At 43.3% G+C, this 21,819-nt stretch overlaps 3 protein-coding genes across 8 annotated transcripts in view; all 3 read right to left on the bottom strand.

Annotated features, from left to right (window-relative positions):
- LOC308274983 (protocadherin gamma-C4) overlaps positions 1-21,819 on the bottom strand; it is a gene marked incomplete at both ends in the record, with an annotated part of 798,148 nt that overhangs the window by 160,937 nt on the left and 615,392 nt on the right. The window contains one exon of one of the 6 annotated variants that reach the window (XM_080712988.1): positions 15,355-17,769. The exons of the other annotated variants lie outside the window; for them this stretch is intronic. Within the exon in view, the coding sequence (XP_080569114.1) occupies positions 15,355-17,769 (2,415 nt within the window). Of the gene's footprint in view, positions 1-15,354; positions 17,770-21,819 lie in introns of those variants that run through there. 6 annotated transcript variants of the gene reach the window in all.
- LOC308270754 (protocadherin gamma-B2-like) lies at positions 5,754-8,198 on the bottom strand (the record flags this gene model as incomplete). Its single annotated transcript, XM_080706835.1, has 1 exon — positions 5,754-8,198. One exon carries the CDS (start codon positions 8,196-8,198, stop codon positions 5,754-5,756), a length of 2,445 nt encoding a protein of 814 aa, XP_080562961.1.
- Positions 10,589-13,054, bottom strand: LOC308270739 (protocadherin gamma-A4-like; the record flags this gene model as incomplete). The annotated part of the gene is made up of 1 exon (XM_080706811.1): positions 10,589-13,054. The coding sequence occupies one exon, from the start codon at positions 13,052-13,054 to the stop codon at positions 10,589-10,591; it is 2,466 nt and encodes an 821-aa protein (XP_080562937.1).

The raw sequence follows: 21,819 nt of genomic DNA, 5'->3' as shown, positions 1-21,819 counted from the left end.
TAAAAAAGACTTGAGATATACATGCACACATCACCCAATCAGCCTTACCCAATCTCTAACCCCTACCCTCCCCCTCCCTCCTTTCCATTCCTGGTTTCTTAATTAACTTTGATATGCTTGTTTAAATACATCATTTGCTTTAAAGTATTTCCCTCTTCCCCTCTCCCATCTCCTCAGATAGGTCAGTTTAATTGCTCCTCTATAGGATCTCTTCTTTATCTAGAGTTCCTCCTGTTACATCTGCTTTCTTATTTTTTGTAACATTTCACTGCAAATGCCATGATTTTGTTCTCCTTTATGGCTGGCAAATTCCATTGTGTACACGTCCCAGAGTTTTTTAATCCACTCATCTGTTGAAGGACATCTTGGCTGGTTCCACAGTTTGGCAATGGTGAATTGTGCATTTATGAACATGGTTGCTCATGCATTAGTTTGGTCTTTTGGTTTTCATTCTTTTTGGTAGATACCCAGAGGTGGTATTGCTGGGTCATATGGTAAGTTTGTTTCTTCCTTCTGAGGATATTCCATACTGTTTTCCAAAGTGATTGCATTAATATTTTTTTGGTGTTCAGTTCTAACTTTCTTTTTTTACTTTATTTTATTTTTTATACATTAACTTATTTATTTTCAGAAAAAAATCTATCCTAACATGAAATATGAACTCTAAACACCCAAAACAATCTCGAAAAAGAACACATCTAGAAGATGTACAATTTCTGATTTCAAACCTTATAAGCAACAATAATAAAAAAAGTGTAGTACTGCTATAAAAGCAGATATATAAACCAGTGGAGTAAAATAAAAAGCCTAGAAATAAATTCTTCCATATATGGTCAAGTTATTTTTGATAAGGTTTCCAGGAACATTTGGTGAAGGAAATAATAATCTTTTCTCTAAATATTGTTGAAAAATAACAATTACATGAAAAGGCATAAATTTGGACCTTTACCTAACACTATATACAAATATTAACTCAAAATAGATAAAAGACCTAAATGTAAATCTTAAGACTATAAGCTTTTAGAAGAAAACCTGGGTCATAAAACTTCACAGCATTGAATTGGCAGTGATTTCTTAGATATGATTCCAAAGGCACAGGCAACAAGAGAATAAACAAACAAACTTCATAAAAAATAAAAAAAAATTGGCCGGGCTTGGTGGCGCACACTTGTAATCCCTGCGCTTGGGAGGCGGAGACAGGAGGATTGCACTGGTTCAGAGCCAGCCTTGCTGGCATAAGAGACATTGTTTCCACATAAAAAGTAAAAAGAAAAAATAGGTCTGGGAGTGTAGTCCATGGGAATGTATCCCGGAGATAGAAGGGCTTCCAGGAACCCCAGTACCACCAAAATAAATAAATAAATAAATAAATAAATAAATAGTACATCCAGAGACAATGCAAACAAAACTAAAAGTCAGTGATAGAATGGGATAAAATATTTCCAAATGCTATATCAGAAGGTATATTAATATTCCAAATAGAAATCCTAAAAATTAGCAACAATAAAGCAAAAAATCCAATTTAGAAATAGGTAAAAGACTAAAATAGATAATGAATCTCCAAAGATTTTTATATGACTAATAAACACATGAATATCATGCATCATTATCATAATATAAGTAATCATTAAGGAAATACAAATAAAAACTATAGTGAAATACTACTTAACATTTGTTAGTATGGCTACTTAACATGAATTACCTTGCTCCAACCCTTTACCTTGAATTTTTTACTATCTTTACTTGTAAAGTGTGTTTCTTCTAAGCAGCAGATGGATGGATTCTGGTTTTTAATCCATTTTGCTACTTTATGTCTTCTTATTGGGGAACTGAGGCCATTTATACTCAGTGTGATTATTGAGAGATAACTTTTAATTCCTAACATGTTAAAATTTTATTTCTGTTTGAAATACTGTGTATTATTCTTTGCTTAGTTGTCTGCTGGGTGGAAAATCTTGTTTCTCTGGTTCTGTTGTGTATTACCTATTTCTTCTTTGTATTTAATCTCTTTGAGTATTTTCTCTACTGCTGGTTTTGAAGACATAAATTCCTTCAGTTTCTGTTTGTCATGGAAGCTTCTTATTTCCCCATCTAATTTCTTTCTTTTCTTTTCTTTTCTTTTGTGGTGGTGCTGGGGGTGGAACCCCAGGGCTTTCTACCTCCAGGCTATACTCCCAGACCTATTTTATATTTTTATTTGGAAACAGGGTCTCACTATGTTGCTGAGACCCTCACTAAGTAGCTGAGGCTGGCTTTGAACCCGTGTGATCCTCCTGTCTCAGCCTCCCAAGCACGGGGCCCCATCTAATTTGATAGATAGTTTTGCTGGGTAGGAAATTTTTGGCTGGAACTTGTTTTCTTTCAGAGTTTGGAATATGTTACTCCAAGCCCTTCTGGTTTTCATGACTTGGTTTGGGAAGTCTGGAGTGATTCTAATTGGTTTGCCTCTGAATGTCACTTGGCCTTTTGTTTTTGTTGCCTTTAAGTTTCTCAGCTTGGTTTCCACATTGGTCATCGACAATTATGTGGCATGGGGATCCTCTTCTCTGATCCTGTCTAAAGGGAGTTCTATACATTTCCTGGACCTGTGTATCAACCTCTTGCTCTATGTTTGGAAAATTTTCTGCTATTATTTCTTTGAAGAGATTATTGATCCCTTTGGTTTCACTTTCTTTTCCCTCCTCTATTCTGATTATTCTTAGGTTAGCTCTCTTAAAATAGGCCCATATTTCTTCAATGTCAGATTCCTGCTGTCTGATTTTTTTCTAAGGTATAAATTATGCGTTCATTTTTGGAGTGATCATCTTCTAGGAGCGAGATTCTATTCTCCATGTGGTCTAATTGATTGTTTATACTTTGAATTGATGCCTTTACTTCAATGATTGCATCCTTTATTTCTTTTAGACTCTCTCTAAATTCTTTTCAAAAGCCCTCTATTATTTATACAGTTATAGTCCTGATTTGATCTTCTGGAGATCTCTGAATTTCTGTGTTATCAGGTTCTGATATTATGGGGTTGTGGGCGTTCATTGCTCTATTGTTGTTCCTCTTTCCCATGATTTCAGAAGTTTGTGCCTTCTCTGGGTTCTTCCCCAGGTCACCACAACTTCACCTGGGGTGCTCTGGATCTCGAGTTTGTTGTAATATCAGCCGCCAGTACCCCTTTACTGGGTTGTATCGTAAAGTCCCAGGAAGTTAATCATGGCTGCGCAAGACTGTGGGGGTGCCGGGCTGGGCTTTTTCCCAAGTGGAGCTGCAACTAGGGTGTGGTATCTCTGCCACAGCTACTTGGTCTGTAAAATTTCAGACCCAGGGAGATTATCAAAGCTGGACAAGTACCTGGGCATGCAGTGCTGGGATTTCTCCTGTAGGGGGCAGCAATTTCACTTACGATTATTGTGTGTGTCGATCTGGAGCTATCGCGGGCCTGGTGAACTCACCGCTGTGGCTGGCAATATGGAGCCTCTGCTATGCCCTCAGCAGTGAGGCTGGAATATCTCTTTTCTGGTTTTGAGCTCCGTTCTGGGTCCCTGGAAGGTGTCATGATCTTGTCCACTGGGAGTTTTAGACGTTCTTTGCACTGTAAGAACTGCTGAATTACACCTGAATGATCAGCAGTGCTCACTTCAGCAACTTGTTTACCTTTCTTCTCCAGAGCCTGGTGCTGTAAGGAAAGATGGCGCTGGCATGGCTCTGCCACCATGTTGTGGGCTGGTTTCTTTTCTGGTCTCTGGTTGTTCTTCTAGACTTCTTTTTCACTGTCCTCTGTGTTTACATTTTTTATTTCTCTGCTGATAGTGTTTTCTGGCTATGAAAACTGCTAATTTTGTGGCAATAGAGATTGTGTGTTAGCAGGACTCGTAAACACTGCTTTTCTTGGTTGCCATCTTCCCGGAAGTCGCTAATTAATTTTGAATATAATTGCTTCTTGGTCACAACTATCCCTGTGACTACCTTGATCACAGTGTCTTTAATCTTCAGAACAGCACTGAAATAGGCTCTCTAAATTTTTTTTCGATGTTTAATGAATTACCAATACAAATGCAAAGCCTCAAACAATGGGTAAATAACTCTGTCATTAAAATAAATAATGGGTAAAAAACCTAAAGTTAGGCTGAGGCACTATAAAAAACTATTTCCATAATTTTTCACATATAAGATACAAGAAGTGGTCTTATTTTACCATTACCAATGACATTACTTTGCTATTATTATTTCTTCTCCTTTTTTTTGGTGGTACTGGGGTTCCTGGAAACCCTTCTACCTCCGGGCTACACTCCCAGACCTATTTTTACATATTTATTTGGAAACAGGGTCTCTTAAGCAGCGCACGTGGCTGGCTTCGAACCTGCGCGATCCTCCTGTCTCTGCCTCCCAAGCGCAGGGATTACAAGCGTGCGCCACCACACCCGGCTCCCAGACACCTATTTTTAATATTTTTTAAAATTTGGAAACAGGGTCTCTTAAGCCAGTCCTGGTGGCTTTGAACCTGCTCGATCCTCCTGTCTCTGTCTCCAAGCGCGGGGATTACAAATGTGGGCCACCACACCCGGCGCCGTAATTTCTAAGTTTGTTAGCCATGATTTTAGAAAGAGCCACAAAAAGAAAAAGTTTAGCAGTTGTGTATGAATTATCATTGCACGTTTCATAGCTTTCTTGAGTAACTTGAGAAAATTTTAGATAAGGAGTTAATCACTAGTTATTTAGCTTATTCCTCAACTAAAAATTAGCATATAGAAATGACTTAAATTGAGATGTAGTCAGAGATGTAGCTCAGTGGGAGAGCACATGCTAGGAATACTCAAGGCCCTGGTTTTGATCCCCAGGAAACAAACACACACACACACACACACACACACACACACGCATACGCGCGCGCGCGCGAAGGAAATGACTCAAAATTTAAGGAGACACAAAGATCTATTACTGAATTGTTAAGTCTTTAGACTTTGAGAGAATTTCAAAGACAGAGGAATTGATGGGGAGTGGAAGAATAAAATGAGAATTTTTGGAAGTAAAATTGACAATATGAATTGAAATCTCAAAAAGCTTGTAAATTTGACTCAGAAACCTAAAGAAACAATAAGGAATAAAAATGCTTTATAAGCAAAATAATTTATTACATTCTTTATTATAATAGTGATAAAGTAGGAGGAACATAAGAGTAAACAAAGAATAGTAAAGAAAAATTTGAAATATCTTTGAGTGAAATTATAAATGGGTATAATATTGACCCAACGTCAATGATTCAAATGTAAAATGTGACAGACTTTACTACTTGTGATAAGACAAGCGCTACGAAGCTTAATTATTGGAAGACGATGTTAAGTAAACATTTTACAGCAAAAAAAGTTAGAAACTAGAAATGTAGTTGTTGAAGATGAGTATAAACTCTAACTTGGACAGAGAGAACTATTAATACATTTATAAAGAGCCAAGTATAAGATTACTTTAAAAACCAGCCTCACAGCCTAAGAAAGGGCACTGCTACTATTAGTGGTGTTGACGTCCAGGAAACAGCTCTCTAGCAAGATTGACCAAGCATACAGAAATGCCTAACAATAAAGACTGAAAATCAGTAACCGGGCAACTGCGAAGTGACTGAGTAATCAAGGAATCAGTCTTTGCCCTACAGTCCATGCATCGCCTCTCATTTTGTAAAGAACCCCTCTCCCACTAAATACCATCACTAGAATCATGGGGAATGAGCAAGATTAATTATGCAGGATTGAGAAGCAAACACAACATAAAATTTAAATAGGTTTGTAGAAACTTACATGAGTAGAAAGAGAAGGTTCATAAGCGAGTTTGAGATCTTCATCATGGGCACACACATCCAATGAAGGATCATCACACAGGAGATCGTGAGGGGGCGCCACTTCCGGTGTCACGTTGAGAAAATTAAACTCTGCCTTTGCAGAATGTGAGGCAACGCACAGATTGTAGGAATAGGGCACAGTTCCCTCGCTGTAGTTGGGCTGAACCACGGGTCCAGCCTTGGAGCCCAGAGCAGACTGAAAGCAGCCCCAGGCCGCGCGGCCCGAGGAGTGCCTAAGGCGCAGGGCGATGGCCAGGATCACCGCCAGGAGGAAGAGCACGGAGACGAGCGCCAGCGCCACCACCAGGTAGAACTGCAGCTCGGCCTGGGCGTCCGCGGGCGCCGGCCGGTCCTGCAGGTCCGGCAGCACCTCCTGCAAGCTGTCGGCGAAGACCAGGTGCAGCGTGGCGGTGGCCGAGAGGGGCGGCTGCCCGCCGTCGCGCACGGCCACCAGCAGGCGGTGGCGCGCCGCGTCCCTGTCGCCCAGCGCGCGCGCCGTGCGCACCTCGCCCGTGCGCAGCCCCAGGCTGAAGAGGCCGGGGTCGCTGGCCTGCAGCACGTGGTAGGACAGCCAGGCGTTGTGGCCCGCGTCGGCGTCCACCGCCACCACCTTGGTGACCAGGTAGCCGGGCTCGGCGGCGCGCGGCACGGTGTCGAGGAGCGCCGCGCCGTCGGGCCCCGGCGCGGGGTGCAGCACGCGCGGCGCGTTGTCGTTGCGGTCGCCCACCAGCACGCGCAGGCTCACGTTGGCGCCGCGCGCGGGCGCGCCCTGGTCGCGCGCCTGCAGCGTCAGCGCGAAGGCGCGCAGCTGCTCGTGGTCGAAGGCGCGCTGCGCGTACACCACGCCGCTCTGCGCGCCCACCGACACGTAGGACGCCAGCGCGCGCGGCTCCAGGTCGCTGGCCACGATGGAGTAGGCCACCTGGCCGTTGGGCCCCAGGTCGGGGTCGGAGGCGCTGACCTGCGCGATGGACGCGCCGGGCGCGTTGTTCTCCGCCACGTGGGCCACGTAGGCGGCCTGCTGGAACACCGGCGCGTTGTCGTTGACGTCCGAGATGTGCAAAGTGAGGCTGAGGGTGGAGGACAGGGGCGGCTTGCCCCGGTCGGTGGCCGCGATGGTGACGTTGTACTCCGGGGTCTCCTCCCGGTCTAAAGCCTTGTCTGTCACTAGCTTGTAATAGTTCCTCGAGGAAGATTTCAGTATAAACTCTGAATTTTCTAAGATGCGACAGTAAACGTCTGCATTTTCTCCAGAGTCTCTGTCTCTTGTTTTTATCAAGGCGACCACTGTTCCTGGTGGTGAATCTTCTGGAAGGGGAGTAAATACTGAAGTCACAATCACTTCAGGTGCACAGTCATTCTCATCAAGAATGTCTACTTGGATACTGCAATGGGATGCTAGATCTCCAGGATCTTTTGCTTCCACAAGCAGAGTGTAACTGGTAGAAAATTCGAAATCCAAATTATCCTTTGTTGAGATTTCTCCTGTTCTTTTATCTAGGCTGAAGATACGTTCCACTTGCTCGTCCACATTATGAAAGGAGTAAGTGATTTCTGCGTTGATGCCCTCATCCTGGTCGGTGGCTGTCACTCGAAGCACTGAGGAGCCTGGGGGTACGTCCTCCCGCAGGGTGACCCTGTATACATCCTGGCTGAACAATGGAGGATTATCATTCGCATCTGTGACTTGGATTCGTATCTGGGCGGTGCCTCTTTGAGGTGGGTCCCCTCCATCCACAGCTGTGAGGATCAACTCATGAAAACTATGCTCTTCTCTGTCCAGGGAATGTTTCAGAATCAACTCAGGATATTTACTTCCATCGGGAGCCTGTTTCTCTGCGAGGTCGAAGTAGCCATTGTCATTAAGGTGGTACCTTTGCAGTGAATTACGACCAACATCTGAGTCCAGCGCAGGGTCTAGCGGAAACGTTTTGCCTGGTGTTGTGGATTCTCCAATTTTTAAATCAATCTTACTCTGTTTGAATAGCGGAACGTTGTCATTTATATCCTGCACAATTACTGCTACGTGGAAAATATTTAATGGATTTTCAGCGACCGTATCAAAATCCAGAATACACTGAGTCTGCTTCCCGCAAATCTGCTCTCGGTCTATTCTGTCACCCACAATTAAGTCCCCGCTCTCTGGGTTTACAGTGAAATATTCCTTGTCTGCGCTAATCCGCAGCTTTCGGGGCGGCAAGTCCTGGATACGGAGCCCCAGGTCCTTGGCAAGGTTTCCTACTACCGAGTTTTTGGGCAGCTCCTCTGGAATCGAGTAGCGGATCTGGTCTGGGAGAGCCTGGCCGAACAAAAACAGCAGGAGAGGCACCAGTACCTGTGGGCACAGCGCCGGGAAGCTCCTCCCGGCGCTCGGCGTCATCCTATCTTCCTCCGCCGCTGCTCCACTCCTCTAAGGGCAGGAGAAATAAGCCCTCTGTGGATGGCTGAACACCGGGTAGGATCACCTTTTCTGCTTTTGTTTTCTGTATGCGAACTTGTACTGGCGTCTTCTGTGTGGTTAGTTTGGGCCGGAAGCTATCCTTTGAGCCCCTCTTAACGCTCCTCTGATACTGCTGCTCTCTTCTTTTAACCTACAGCGACACCCAGAGGATTCCCGGAAAATCGGCACCAGTGGCTTGCATAAGTTTGTAAAGTTTTAAAAATCCTTTCTTTTTCAAATTTACAAAGAGTATTTATTAAAAAATATTTATATTGCTCCAAATTCAAAACTCACATATTACATAGATTCTAACTCCCATCCCTGTATTGTGTAACACATTTCTTCCAAGGAAAATGAGTGTTATGTGTCATATGTATCCCTCTAGAGATGTTTTATATAGTGCTGAAGATTTGAATAAGTGTTATCCCATTTTATGCAAATGTAAGCATACGAGATACCATTTTATGCACCTCGCCTTTATATAGTAGTGTGAGGGACCCATTATATCTGAAGATCATTTCATTTTAGTACATATGGAGGTTCACATTTCTTACAGCTATACAGTAGTCTACCAAACGGATACACAATAATTTGTTTAATCAGAAATATTTTCTCAAAGTGCCAATTCAAACAAAAACGAAATACCACATGTTATGAAGTTTAAATTGTCTACTGCTCCTCCAGGTATTAAAAAAGTACGAGTATCAGTACCACTTTAATTCTGGAATATATTCTTAATTACATCATCTGAATATATTTGTCTCAGTTTTGAGTCAGTTAAGAATTTTCAAATTATATTTTAGCATTTTTAATAGTGCTACTAATAATAATGCTCTCCTCAGATACGAGTTGTCTCTCAATTTACTCTGTGCATCGCGCCACAACTTCCCTTGGATACAGAACCATGTAGAAACTACAACTCTCCTTAAATAAGGTTGAACCATACTTCACAGTCTTGAAACAAATTTCATTTATCAAAAGTCCCTAAATTGTGCAGCCATAGGCATTTATGAATTTCAACTTAACACAGAGAACCACATTAAGGCAGAAAGAATGAAAGTGTTGCATATTGTTTACATGCAAAATATTTCATCGTATATCACCCCAGGGCCATGTGGTACAGAGCGATCTGAGAACAACTTGTAGGGATACAGATGAGTAAGAATGAAATCAATTTACTAAGTAGAATGAATGGTATCAGTCAAAAATCAAGTTACCCAGCCTTTGTAAGAGGCTTACCTGATGGAAAACAGAAAGACTTAAAATAGTTATCTTTTCCTTATAACTCAATAGTGATGTTATGATATATAATTTAGACACTACTAAAATATTACTACATAGTGGTATAGGTCAGGGAGCACTTTTCTAGAATATACAAAGCACTGGGTTTGATACTCAGTGCCACACACAACAAATTACTCCTACAATCTACTTAAATATGAGTGAAATTAAATGAGAATATTTTTGATAATTACAGAAATGTACCAAAGGAATCAGAAAAACTCACTGCTGGAGCATCTCAGATCAACAATAACAAAATTTAAAAGATATCATTCAATTAAGAAAATATCCCTGCTAAAGTTATATAAAAGTTAAATATTTACCTTACCATCCATAATTACCACTATCTAATTATAATGGAAAAGAAAAGTAAACTTTAAGCAAATAAATAAACTTTAAGAATGTAAAAGTAAATTTGAAATTATTATGTCCAGATTCAATATTAGCACTAGTGTTATAAGCACAAATTTATTCCAGTGCTTGGGAGGCTGAAACAGGATTACAGGCTTGAAATCAGCCTCAGCAACTTAGTGAGACTCTGTTTCAAAATAAAAAATAAAACAGGGCTAGGGTGTAGTTCACAGGTAGAAAGCCCCTGGGTTCAATACCCAGTAAAACACGCACGCGCGCGCACACACACACACGCTTGGGCGTGTGTGCAATTATATATACTTCTTTTGTATTTCACAGGTTGAAATTATTCTTTCAGTAATGCACATAAGAAAACTATTTAAAATGTAAGTGGTATATGAACATAAAATTAAATTCCTACTGAAGCTGCAACTGAAAGAAGACTACAAAGGTTAAGTAATAAAAAACAAGTAGGAATGGGAAATAGTGAAATAGTAGCATGTATGTCTAGAATGCCCAAGGACCTGGATTCAATATTTAATACCTCAAAGAAAAAAGTAATAAATGAATATTTTTTGTGTAGAAAATGCTATTGATAATTATTATTTCTCCCATGTGAAATTACGTAATACCAATAAAGAGGTGCCTGTATTTGATATATCAACATATAATCAACAATTGGAGAGATTTACAAAACTCTATGTTTTAGTAGGGTAAGGTCCATCAGAGGATTGTCTCACCTGAAGAATACTGGGGTCTCCTTTAGTTTCAGGTAAATCTTGAGATATCAGGAGAGGCTCGCTTTTCTCACAGCTCTCCTGACTAATGAGTGTGTCAGCATAGTTGGGCTGGGGAAAGATCAGGTGGCTCTTCCGCGAGTCTGCAGTGAGGGAGACCTCATGGGAATAGGTCTGCAGGAAAGCCTGCACCCCATCTACACCCACAAAGTGGGAAGCAGGCACACCAGCCAGCCTGCCTCTGGAAGCCTGGAGCAGGTGTGAGGAGCGCCAGCATCGCAGCCTGAGTGCCAGCAGCACAATGACAAAGGCCAGGAAGATGCAGGAGACCACGGCCACTGCCACCACCAGGTAGAGTGTGAGGTCAGAGTCATGGAGGTCGGAGGGGTCCTTGATGCTCCCCAGATCAGCCAGGACATCTGGGATGCTGTCAGCCACTGCCACTGTGAGGGTGATGGTGGCTGAGAGAGGGGGTTGGCCGTGGTCCTGCACAGACACCACGAGGCTCTGCTTGAGCACATCTCTGTCCAGCAGGGCCCTTGCAGTGCGCACCTCCCCTGTGTGCAGCCCCACCGAGAAAAGCCCTGGCTCACTGGCCTTGAGCAGGCGGAAGGACAGCCAGGCATTCTGGCCTGAGTCCTTATCTACCGCAACCACCTTGGTCACCAGATATCCAGGCTCTGCAGAGCGGGGAGCCAGCTCCACACCAGTGGAACCATCGGTGGGGAGGGTGGGATACAGGATTTCAGGTGTGTTGTCATTCTGGTCCAGCACAAAGAGGCTCAGGGACACATTGCTGCTGAGCGGAGGATCCCCACTGTCCTTGGCTACCACCAGTAGTTGTAAGTCTTGGAACTGCTCATAATCAAAGGAGCGCAGTGCATACAAGACACCGGTATTGGAGTTGATAGAGACATAGGAGGACAGAGGTGCCCCCTGGATGGTATCCTCTGTCAGGGAGTAGGTGACTTGGGCATTCTCACCACTGTCTGGGTCCTGGGCTGTCATGGATAAAATGGAGGCTCCTCTGGCATTGTTTTCTGGAATGTAGGCAGAGTAGGATGCATGCGTAAAGGTGGGTGGGTTGTCATTGATATCCACCACCTGCAGTGAGATATGAGTTTCTGTAGACAGTGGTGGTGTTCCTTGGTCAGTGGCAGCTACTGTAATGTTATATTCTGAAACTTCTTCTCTATCCAGAGTTCTATTTACCAACAACCGATGATAATTTCCATAGGTCTTTTCAAGCCGGAATGGCAGATTATCCGGAATAGAACAAGTGACAAGTCCATTCTCTCCTGAGTCACTATCATGCACATTGAAAAGTGCAATTACTGTACCTGGAGGAGAGGTTTCTTGGATTGCGCTGGTGACAGAGGTAACAGTGACTTCTGGAGCATTGTCATTTACATCCAGAACTGTCACCAGTACCTTACTTCTGGCTCGGAGACCTGGTCCATCATGGGCTTCTACATCTATGTCATAGAATCCAGAGTCCTCATAATCTAGGTCTCCCAATGTTGTTATATCCCCAGTCAAAGAATTCAACTTGAATAGATGGGAAATTTTGTCTCTTACTTTCCGGAAGGAATATGTCACTTCTCCGTTGGCGCCTTCATCTGGGTCAGTGGCTTTTATAGTGAGTAGCTGAGAGCCCACAGGCAGGTTCTCCTGAACACTTATGCGGTACTCTGTTTGAGTGAATACAGGAGCATTATCATTGCTGTCTACAAGTGTTATGTGAATCCTGGTAGTGCCAGATCGAACTGGGTCACCTCCGTCGAAGGCAGTGAGAATAAGGTGGTGAACTGCCTCTTCCTCACGATCTAAGGCATGCTTCAGCACCAGCTCTGGGTACTGAATCCCATCCGCCTCACTTTGCACATGCAGGGCGAAGTGATCATTCGAGCTGAGCTGGTAACCCTGCAGGGAATTCATCCCTACATCCAGATCAAAAGCTTCAGGGAGAGGAAATCGTGTCCCAGGATTTTCATTTTCAGCAACTTTTATTTCCCTGTGTTCTATTCCAAAAGTGGGCGAGTTATCATTTACATCGATGATTTCCACTTCTACTCCAAAAATCTTTACTTTGTCTTTTAGAAGAATCTCCAGGCTTGCTATACACTTTGGGGACCTGTCGCAAAGCTCCTCGCGGTCTATCCTGCCAACAGTGACCAAGCTGCCGCTTCGCGGGTTAAGAGCAAAGAGCTGGGTCTTACCTCTGGAGACGATGCGAACTCCACTCCCTGCCAGCTTCCCAGGCTCCAGCCCCAGGTCCTTGGCGATGTTGCCTACCGTAGAGCCTTTCTCCAGCTCCTCGGGCACCGAGTAGCGGATCTGACCGGTGCGGATTTCCCCCCAGACTCCCAGGAGAATGCATATCCATATCAGTGGGCAGAAGACCGGCGGGTATGAGGTAGCCGCCATTGCAGCTTTGCTGCGGAGTAGCCGGGGCTTGAATGTTCTCTCTGTTGAGGCCTGAGGATCCTTACAATCTGCGGGTTCCAAGATAATGCGCTCTCGCCGTTGGGTACAGGAGTACTAAGGGTCCCAAGCTGAAGGTTTCCTAAAGCCGCAGCACTAGTGCTTTGTGATGCGGAAGTCTTGTCTGATCGAATTTCTGTTTCCCCCCCTGATTGGTGAACAGCGACACTCAGAGTCCTAACCTGTTATTGCAATTTACTCTGGAAAAAGTACCACTTACATATTTGCCTTTCCCTTTCCCAGTCCTATTTCTCCTAAGAAAAATAAAAGTCAAATTCTTATTGTTTAACTTGCAATAAAAATTCAGGAATGGCACCAAATCTCCTGCACAATATACCTTATAAAGTTTTTTATTTTATCAGAGAAATAATGTGGTGATTTGGGGGACAAAGAATTCTTTCTCTTTTCAGTTTGTTTTCATTGTTTGTCTCCATAGCTTATTTCCAGCACATTGTATTGTGCAAGAAACACATTTATTTCTCCTAGGAAGAACAGTGGAGTAGAAAAGTACAGGAAACAGACGGTGAAAAGACAGTGGGTCTTGGGCTTGGAGGGCCAGCTGTAGTCCAAATGTATGCAGAAACAAGTTTCCTTACCTGAGTTCACCCCTAGAACCTGAGGAAACTTTTCATTTCCTCTGCAAGAAAATACCTGATGTTCAAGAGCTAGTCTTACCCCTGTGCAAATGGGCTGGCAAAAAATGACTCTAGGTTTGGGAAGTTAATTTGCTCATTAATTTTGTATACAGTTGCTTCTTGGTCACAACTATCCCTGTGACTACCTTGATCACAGTGTCTTCAATCTTCAGAACAGCACCAAAGTAGGCTCTCTTAAATTTTTTTCAGTGTTTAATGAATTACTAATGTCAATGCAAAGCCTCAAACAAAGGTAAATAACTTTGAAATTAAAATAAATAATAGGGCTAAAACATGAAAGTTAGGCTGAGGCACTGTAAAAAACTATTTCCATAATTTTTCTCATATAAAATACAAGTAGTGGTCTTATTTTACCATTGCCAATGACATTGCTTTGCCATTATTTCTAAGTTTACATTAGCCTTGATTTTAGAAATAGCCACTAAAAGAAAAAGTTTAGTAGTTGTGTATGAATTTTCATTGCATCTTGAGTAACTTGAGAAAATTTTAGATAAGGAGTTAATCACTAGTTATTTAGTTATTATTTTGTAACTAAAAATTAGCATTTAGAAATGAGTCAAATTGAGGTAGTCAGAGATGTAGCTCAGTGGGAGAGTACTTGCTTAGAATACTCAAGGCCCTGGTTTTGATCCCCAGGAAACACACACACACACACACACACACACACACACACACACACATGCACGCGCAGGAAATGACTCAAAATTTAAGGAGACACAAATATATCTATTACTGAATTGTTAAGTCTTTAGACTGAGAGAATTTCAAAGACACAGGAATTGATGGGAAGTGGAAGAATAAAATGAGAATTTTTGGAAGTAAAATTGACAATATGAATTGAAATCTCAAAAAGCTTGTAAATTTGACTCAGAAACCTAAAGAAACAATAAGGAATAAAAATGCTTTATAAGCAAAATAATTTATTACATTCTTTATTATAATAGTGATAAAGTAGGAGGAACATAAGAGTAAACAAAGAATAGTAAAGAAAAATTTGAAATATCTTTGAGTGAAATAATAAATGGGTATAATATTGACCCAACGTTAATGATTCAAATGTAAAATGTGACGGTCTTTACTACTTGTGACAAGACAAGCACTACGAAGTTTAATTATTGGAAGACGATGTTAAGTAAACATTTTACAGCAAAAGAGTTAGAAACTAGAAATGTAATTGTTGAAGATGAGTATAAACTCTAACTTGGACAGAGAGAGAACTATTAAATACATTTATAAAGAGCCAAGTATAAGATTACTTTAAAAACCAGCCTCACAGATAGCCTAAGAAAAGGCACTGCTACTATTAGTGGTGTTGACGTCCAGGAAACAGCTCTCTAGCAAGATTGACCAAGCATACAGAAATGCCTAACAATAAAGACTGAAAATCAATAACCGGGCAACTGCGAAGTGACTGAGTAATCAAGGAATCAGTCTTTGCCCTACAGTCCATGCATCGCCTCTCATTTTGTAAAGAACCCCTCTCCCACTAAATACCATCACTAGAATCATGGGGAATGAGCAAGATTAATTATGCAGGATTGAGAAGCAAACACAACATAAAATTTAAATAGGTTTGTAGAAACTTACATGAGTAGAAAGAGAAGGTTCATAAGCGAGTTTGAGATCTTCATCATGGGCACACACATCCAAAGAAGGATCATCACACAGGAGATCGTGAGGGGGCGCCACTTCCGGTGTCACGTTGAGAAAATTAAACTCTGCCTTTGCAGAATGTGAGGCAACGCACAGATTGTAGGAATAGGGCACAGTTCCCTCGCTGTAGTTGGGCTGAACCACGGGTCCAGCCTTGGAGCCCAGAGCAGACTGAAAGCAGCCCCAGGCCGCGCGGCCCGAGGAGTGCCTAAGGCGCAGGGCGATGGCCAGGATCACCGCCAGGAGGAAGAGCACGGAGACGAGCGCCAGCGCCACCACCAGGTAGAACTGCAGCTCGGCCTGGGCGTCCGCGGGCGCCGGCCGGTCCTGCAGGTCCGGCAGCACCTCCTGCAAGCTGTCGGCGAAGACCAGGTGCAGCGTGGCGGTGGCCGAGAGGGGCGGCTGCCCGCCGTCGCGCACGGCCACCAGCAGGCGGTGGCGCGCCGCGTCCCTGTCGCCCAGCGCGCGCGCCGTGCGCACCTCGCCCGTGCGCAGCCCCAGGCTGAAGAGGCCGGGGTCGCTGGCCTGCAGCACGTGGTAGGACAGCCAGGCGTTGTGGCCCGCGTCGGCGTCCACCGCCACCACCTTGGTGACCAGGTAGCCGGGCTCGGCGGCGCGCGGCACGGTGTCGAGGAGCGCCGCGCCGTCGGGCCCCGGCGCGGGGTGCAGCACGCGCGGCGCGTTGTCGTTGCGGTCGCCCACCAGCACGCGCAGGCTCACGTTGGCGCCGCGCGCGGGCGCGCCCTGGTCGCGCGCCTGCAGCGTCAGCGCGAAGGCGCGCAGCTGCTCGTGGTCGAAGGCGCGCTGCGCGTACACCACGCCGCTCTGCGCGCCCACCGACACGTAGGACGCCAGCGCGCGCGGCTCCAGGTCGCTGGCCACGATGGAGTAGGCCACCTGGCCGTTGGGCCCCAGGTCGGGGTCGGAGGCGCTGACCTGCGCGATGGACGCGCCGGGCGCGTTGTTCTCCGCCACGTGGGCCACGTAGGCGGCCTGCTGGAACACCGGCGCGTTGTCGTTGACGTCGCCCACGTGCAGGGTGATGGTCGTGCTGGCGGAGAGCGGCGGCGTGCCCTTGTCGGTGGCCGTGATGGTGACGTTGTACTCCGGGGTCAGTTCCCGATTTAGGGCCCGGTCAATGACCAGTTTATAATAATTCTTGGAGGTGGATTCTAATTTGAAGGGAACGTCTTCCTGAATAAAGCAGGAAACCAGACCATTTTGCCCAGAATCCCGATCTCGCACTTTAATAAGGGCTACTACAGTTCCCAGGCTCGAGTCCTCTGGTATCAGGCTAGAAAAGGACATGAATGTCACTTCAGGGGCATTGTCGTTCTCATCAACAATTTCGATCTCAACATTACAGTGAGCCGTGTGCACCCCTCCGTCCTTGGCTTCTACACCCAACACGTATCTACTCTTTTCTTCAAAGTCCAGTGTACCATTTGTTGTGATATCGCCGGTATTTGGATTGAGAGAGAAGATGAGGCTGGTACTTGCTGGGGCATTGAGGAAGGCATAGGTGATCTCCGCGTTACCGCCCTCGTCCTTGTCTGTGGCCGTCACCCGCAGCACTGAGGTTCCCAGGGGCATGTTTTCATGGAGGCTAACTCTGTATGTGTCCTGGCTGAATGTGGGAGCGTTGTCGTTGGCGTCCGTGACTTTGATATGGATCTGGGTGGTGCTGCTTAGAGGTGGTTCCCCGCCATCGATCGCGGTCAGGATTAAGCGATGGGAGCTCTGATGTTCCCTGTCTAGAGCTTTTTCCAGCAGTAATTCTGGATATTTACTTCCATCAGGACTTTCTTTTGTCGACAGAGAGAAGTGTTGATTGGGGTTGATGGTATATTTCCTCAGTGAGTTACTTTCTACGTCTGCATCTTGTGCAGAATCCAGAGGGAATTTTGTGCCTGGTAAGGCTGACTCACAGATTTCTAATTCAATGTCGTTTGCAACGAAACGTGGTGCATTGTCATTAATATCTTGGATTGCAACAATCACATGGAAAATATTCATTGGGTTTTCAGTGACTGATTCGAATTCTAGTACACATTCAGATTTTCTCCCGCAAATCTTCTCTCGATCTATCCTGCCGCTCACTACCAAATCCCCACTCTCCGTACTAACACTGAAATAATCCTCCGCACTAACCCGCAGTTTTCGATCTGGGAGCTCCTGGACACTGAGCCCCAGATCCTTGGCGAGGTTCCCCACCCGAGAGCCTTTGGCCAGCTCCTCCAGAATAGAGTAGCGAACAGGCTGGGAGATGGCCCCGCAAAACAAAGACAGCAGGAAGAGAAACAGTACCTGGTTTTGCATCCTTTTAGTTTCTCTGGCGCTCCTCTGCATTTCAAGGTTTCTTTGGGCTTTTTTTCCCTCTTAACTTTCAATGGCAGCAAACTAGGCTTTTGTGATTTGAGGACAGGACTTGTTAGACTCTCCAGGGTGCACGGACCCCAGCCGCCCTACCAGTGAAGGACTCCGGAGAAAGCCGGAAAACACTGGCTCGGCTCTCTGCAAAACTGAGAACCCATCTCTTCCCTTTGGTCAACAGCGCCCCCTGGAGGTTGTCTTGGAAAACTGCAGATGGCACAACTACTTAACATTTGAAAATCTATGTATCTTGTCTTTTAATTTGCTTGAAAGAACAAATATTTTGGTCCTTTCATTTTCCTTTAAATTGGATATTGTTTTTTGTCATCTCAAACTTCGTCACCATTTTACATTCTTTTATTATGTCACAAGGCATACAATTATTTTGCAGTTTTGGGGGCAAAATATCGCAAAGGATTTCACTGTGTGGTACATGTAAATTTAGGCATGAATATTATATTAAGTAAACTGAATGGATTTTTGCTGTACTGGAGATGGAACCCAGGGGCATTCTATCTCCGAGCTATACCCCTAGCCCATTTTTTATTCTTTTATCTTGAAACAGGGTCTCACTCAGTAGCTGAGGCTGTCCCAGAACTAGTGATCCTCCTGTCTCAGCCTCCCAAGTACTGGGATAACATGCGTGTGCTACTACCCTCTGCTAAGTGAATAGATTTTTCCTACATTTTCAGTGGGCTATGATCCTTAACTTTCTGCAAATGTATTGGAATAACTTCCCTTATTTAGCATTTTAAATTCTATATATAGACTGTATCAATTCAGTAATATTTTTTAAAGATTCAAAGAAATTCTTATTTTCAAAGAAAATAGAAATAAAGGTCCTTAAATTATTTTCATGTACTAATCTTCTTTATAAAACAATATTCTTGTGGTGGTGCATGCTGTAATCCCAGTACTTGGGAGACAGAGACAAGAGAATTGAAGGTTTGTGGCCAGCCTCAGCTACTTAGTGAGGTAATCTGCAACTTGGTGAGGTCCTGCTTCAAAATAAAAAAAATAAAATAGGGCTGGAGAAGTAGTTTGGAGGTAGGATGCCTCTGGGTTCCATCCCCAGTACCAAAAATAAAAAATAAAAATTATATTCTACTTAAATAGAACAGATACTCATTTTATTAAAGGAACCAATTTAGTATTGGAGTACACACATACTTTTATTGTGATGAATCTTGTGTAATATTTATTTTTATGAAACCAGTGTTCTCTTTTTATATGAATATATGTGCAATGCTCTGTAATTGCAATTAGCAGCTCCAATTTATACCATGAATGAATGAACTGAGTTTCACTTGACTACTGATAAATATTGGAGAGATATTGAGGGTCCTTATCTTTTAGATATTCCATATTAGAACTTATCCTGATATCGAGTAAATAAGACAAGCAAATTCCTTTATTACCAAATGCACTACCAAATTGGATGTTGCTATAGTTTGAATATGTTCTCCAATTTTCACAAGTTGGAATCAATTCACAAATCTATATTGTATGTTAGTGGTATTTGGAGATAAAACCTTTTGAGAGTCAGAGTCATGAATTAACCCGTGAGCAGATTAATGGCTTATCACATGGGTGACTATTATAAGAGCAGTTGTCGCCGGGTCTGGTGGCATATGTTTGTAATCCCCGCGCTTGGGAGGCTAAGACAGGAGGATTGCACAGGTTCAAAACCAGCCTCAGCTACTTAGTGAGGCTCTCAGCAATTTAGTGAGACCCTGTTTCTAATAAAATATAAAATAGGTCTGGGAGTATAGCCTGGAGGTAGAAAGCCTCTGAGTTCCACTCCCAGTGCCACCAAATTAAAAAAAAAAAGCAGTTGTCTCCAGCTCACTTGCTGTCTTGCCAAGTGATGTCCTTGGCCATGTTATGACCCTACAAGAATACCCTCACCAGATGTGGAGCAGATGATGGCACCATGTTTTTAGACTTCCCAGTCTCCAGAATCATCCACTAAGTAAATCGTGATTGTTAATTTCCCAGTCTCAGATATTTTGTTATACCAATAAAAACAGACTAAAAGAGATGCTAATTCAACAAGTTATTATACCTTATTCTATCTTATATTCCAGTTCAAATAGGCTATTATGCATTTTCACAAGACATCTTTTCTTCTTTATTTTATGCTATTATAGTTTCTGTTCCTTTGATTATGAACTTCTCTTTTTCTTTTCTTCTTTTTTTTGGTGGTACTGGGGTTCCTGGAAGCCCTTCTTCCTCCGGGCTACACTCCCAGACCTATTTTATATTTTTGAAACAGGGTCTCTTACGCCAGCACGGCTGGCTTCGAACCTGCGCGATCCTCCTGTCTCCGCCTCCCAAGGCGGGGATTACAAGCGTGCGCCACCACGCCCGGCTCTCTTTTTCTTGTAATAAATTATTGCGATCCTCCTGTCTCCGCCTCCCAAGGCGGGGATTACAAGCGTGCGCCACCACGCCCGGCTCTCTTTTTCTTGTAATAAATTATTGCCTATCCTTCATTAAAAACCCCTTTTGGAGCTGGGCGTGGTGGTGCACTCTTGTAATCCCAGCATTCGGGAGGCGGAGACTGGAGGATTGCAGTTTGCGGACAGCCTCAGCTACTTAGTGAAGCCCTCTGCAACTTAGTGAGACCCTGTTTCAAAATAATAATAAAAAATAGGGCAGGGGGTGTAGTTCGGAGGTCAAATGCCCCTGGGTTCCATCCCCGGACTTGAAAAAGTTAAAAAAAACCTTTTTGGTTAAAATTGTATATCTCAGATAGTATATGTATATAATAGTATATTTCATTATCTTTATTAGTTGTACCCTCAGTGTATTTTTATGACACAAATGTAGGTTATGTTTCACATGACATTCATAAAAATTTTTCTGAACAATAATTTTTCTCTTGGCAATAGTCACTAAATATTTTTCTATTTATGAAGAAAGCGATAATAATACCGTAATGATTTTTCCTAAAAAGATATGCCAAAGGTTATGCACCTTTTTAAAAATTCTGTGATGCATTTGTTTGAGTGAGAGTACACCCTTCTCTGTTTGTAGGCATTTTCTGCAGATTCTGTTGTATCAAAGATTTGACTTATCATTTCCTAATATATTTAGGGAGAGATCTGTCCCTTCATTTGAGATCTGCTGAAATATATTTTGGTCCACGTTTGGATGACTTCCATGCAACCAGATGAGTGAAAATAATTTCATTACTTTCAAAATGGACTCATTATTTCTGGTCCAAAAGAGTTGTAGAACATGATTAGAACTCTTTCATTGTTGGAATGGATGGTCTGGAAATTTCTCGGAGAGACTAAGATGTATCTCTCTACTTTTAAACATATTCTCAAGATGGGTATGGTGGCACATGCCTGTAATCCCAGTATTTGGGAGACTAAGACAGGAGAATCACAGATTTGAGGCCAGTCTTACCAACTTAGTGAGTGACCCTTGGCAACTTAGTGAGTCCTTGTCCCAAAATAAAAAAAATAAAAGGGCTAGGATATAGCTCAGAGGTAGAATGCCCCTGAGCTTAATCCCCACCTCCCCCAATCCTTCTCAAAGGGCAATAAATATCATTATAAGGCTAATAATGGTTTAGGCAAATGAACTTACAATCTTCAGGCAAAACACCGAAGTCATATGAACACACATATTCACATGCACATATGCTTTAGGGATTAAAGGTTAAACCATTTGATAAATCTCTACATTCTTACAATACAATTCTTATGTCCCTGAGATAACAAGAGTGTGGTTTGGATTGGAAGGAGTCAATACAATTTTATGGGAGGAAAAACACATTAAACCTCACATTACAGGAATTTACAATGTAAAATGTGACCAGTTACTTGGTAGGCTGAGGCAGGAGAATCACAAGTCTGAGGTCAGCCTGGGCAATCCAGCAAAACCGTCTCAAAGTAAAATGAAAATAAAAAGGGCTGGGGTGTAGTTTAGTGGTAGAGCATTAGCCTAGCATGCTGGAGGTCCTAGGTTCAATCTCTGGTATCACAATAAATACACAAACAAATAAATGTAAAA

The sequence above is a fragment of the Muscardinus avellanarius genome, assembly GCF_963383645.1.
Source record: "Muscardinus avellanarius genome assembly, chromosome: 1".
Taxonomy (NCBI): Eukaryota; Metazoa; Chordata; class Mammalia; order Rodentia; family Gliridae; genus Muscardinus; species Muscardinus avellanarius.
The sequence above is the reverse complement of the archived record's forward strand: the minus strand, read 5'-3'. Positions and strand labels throughout refer to the sequence as shown.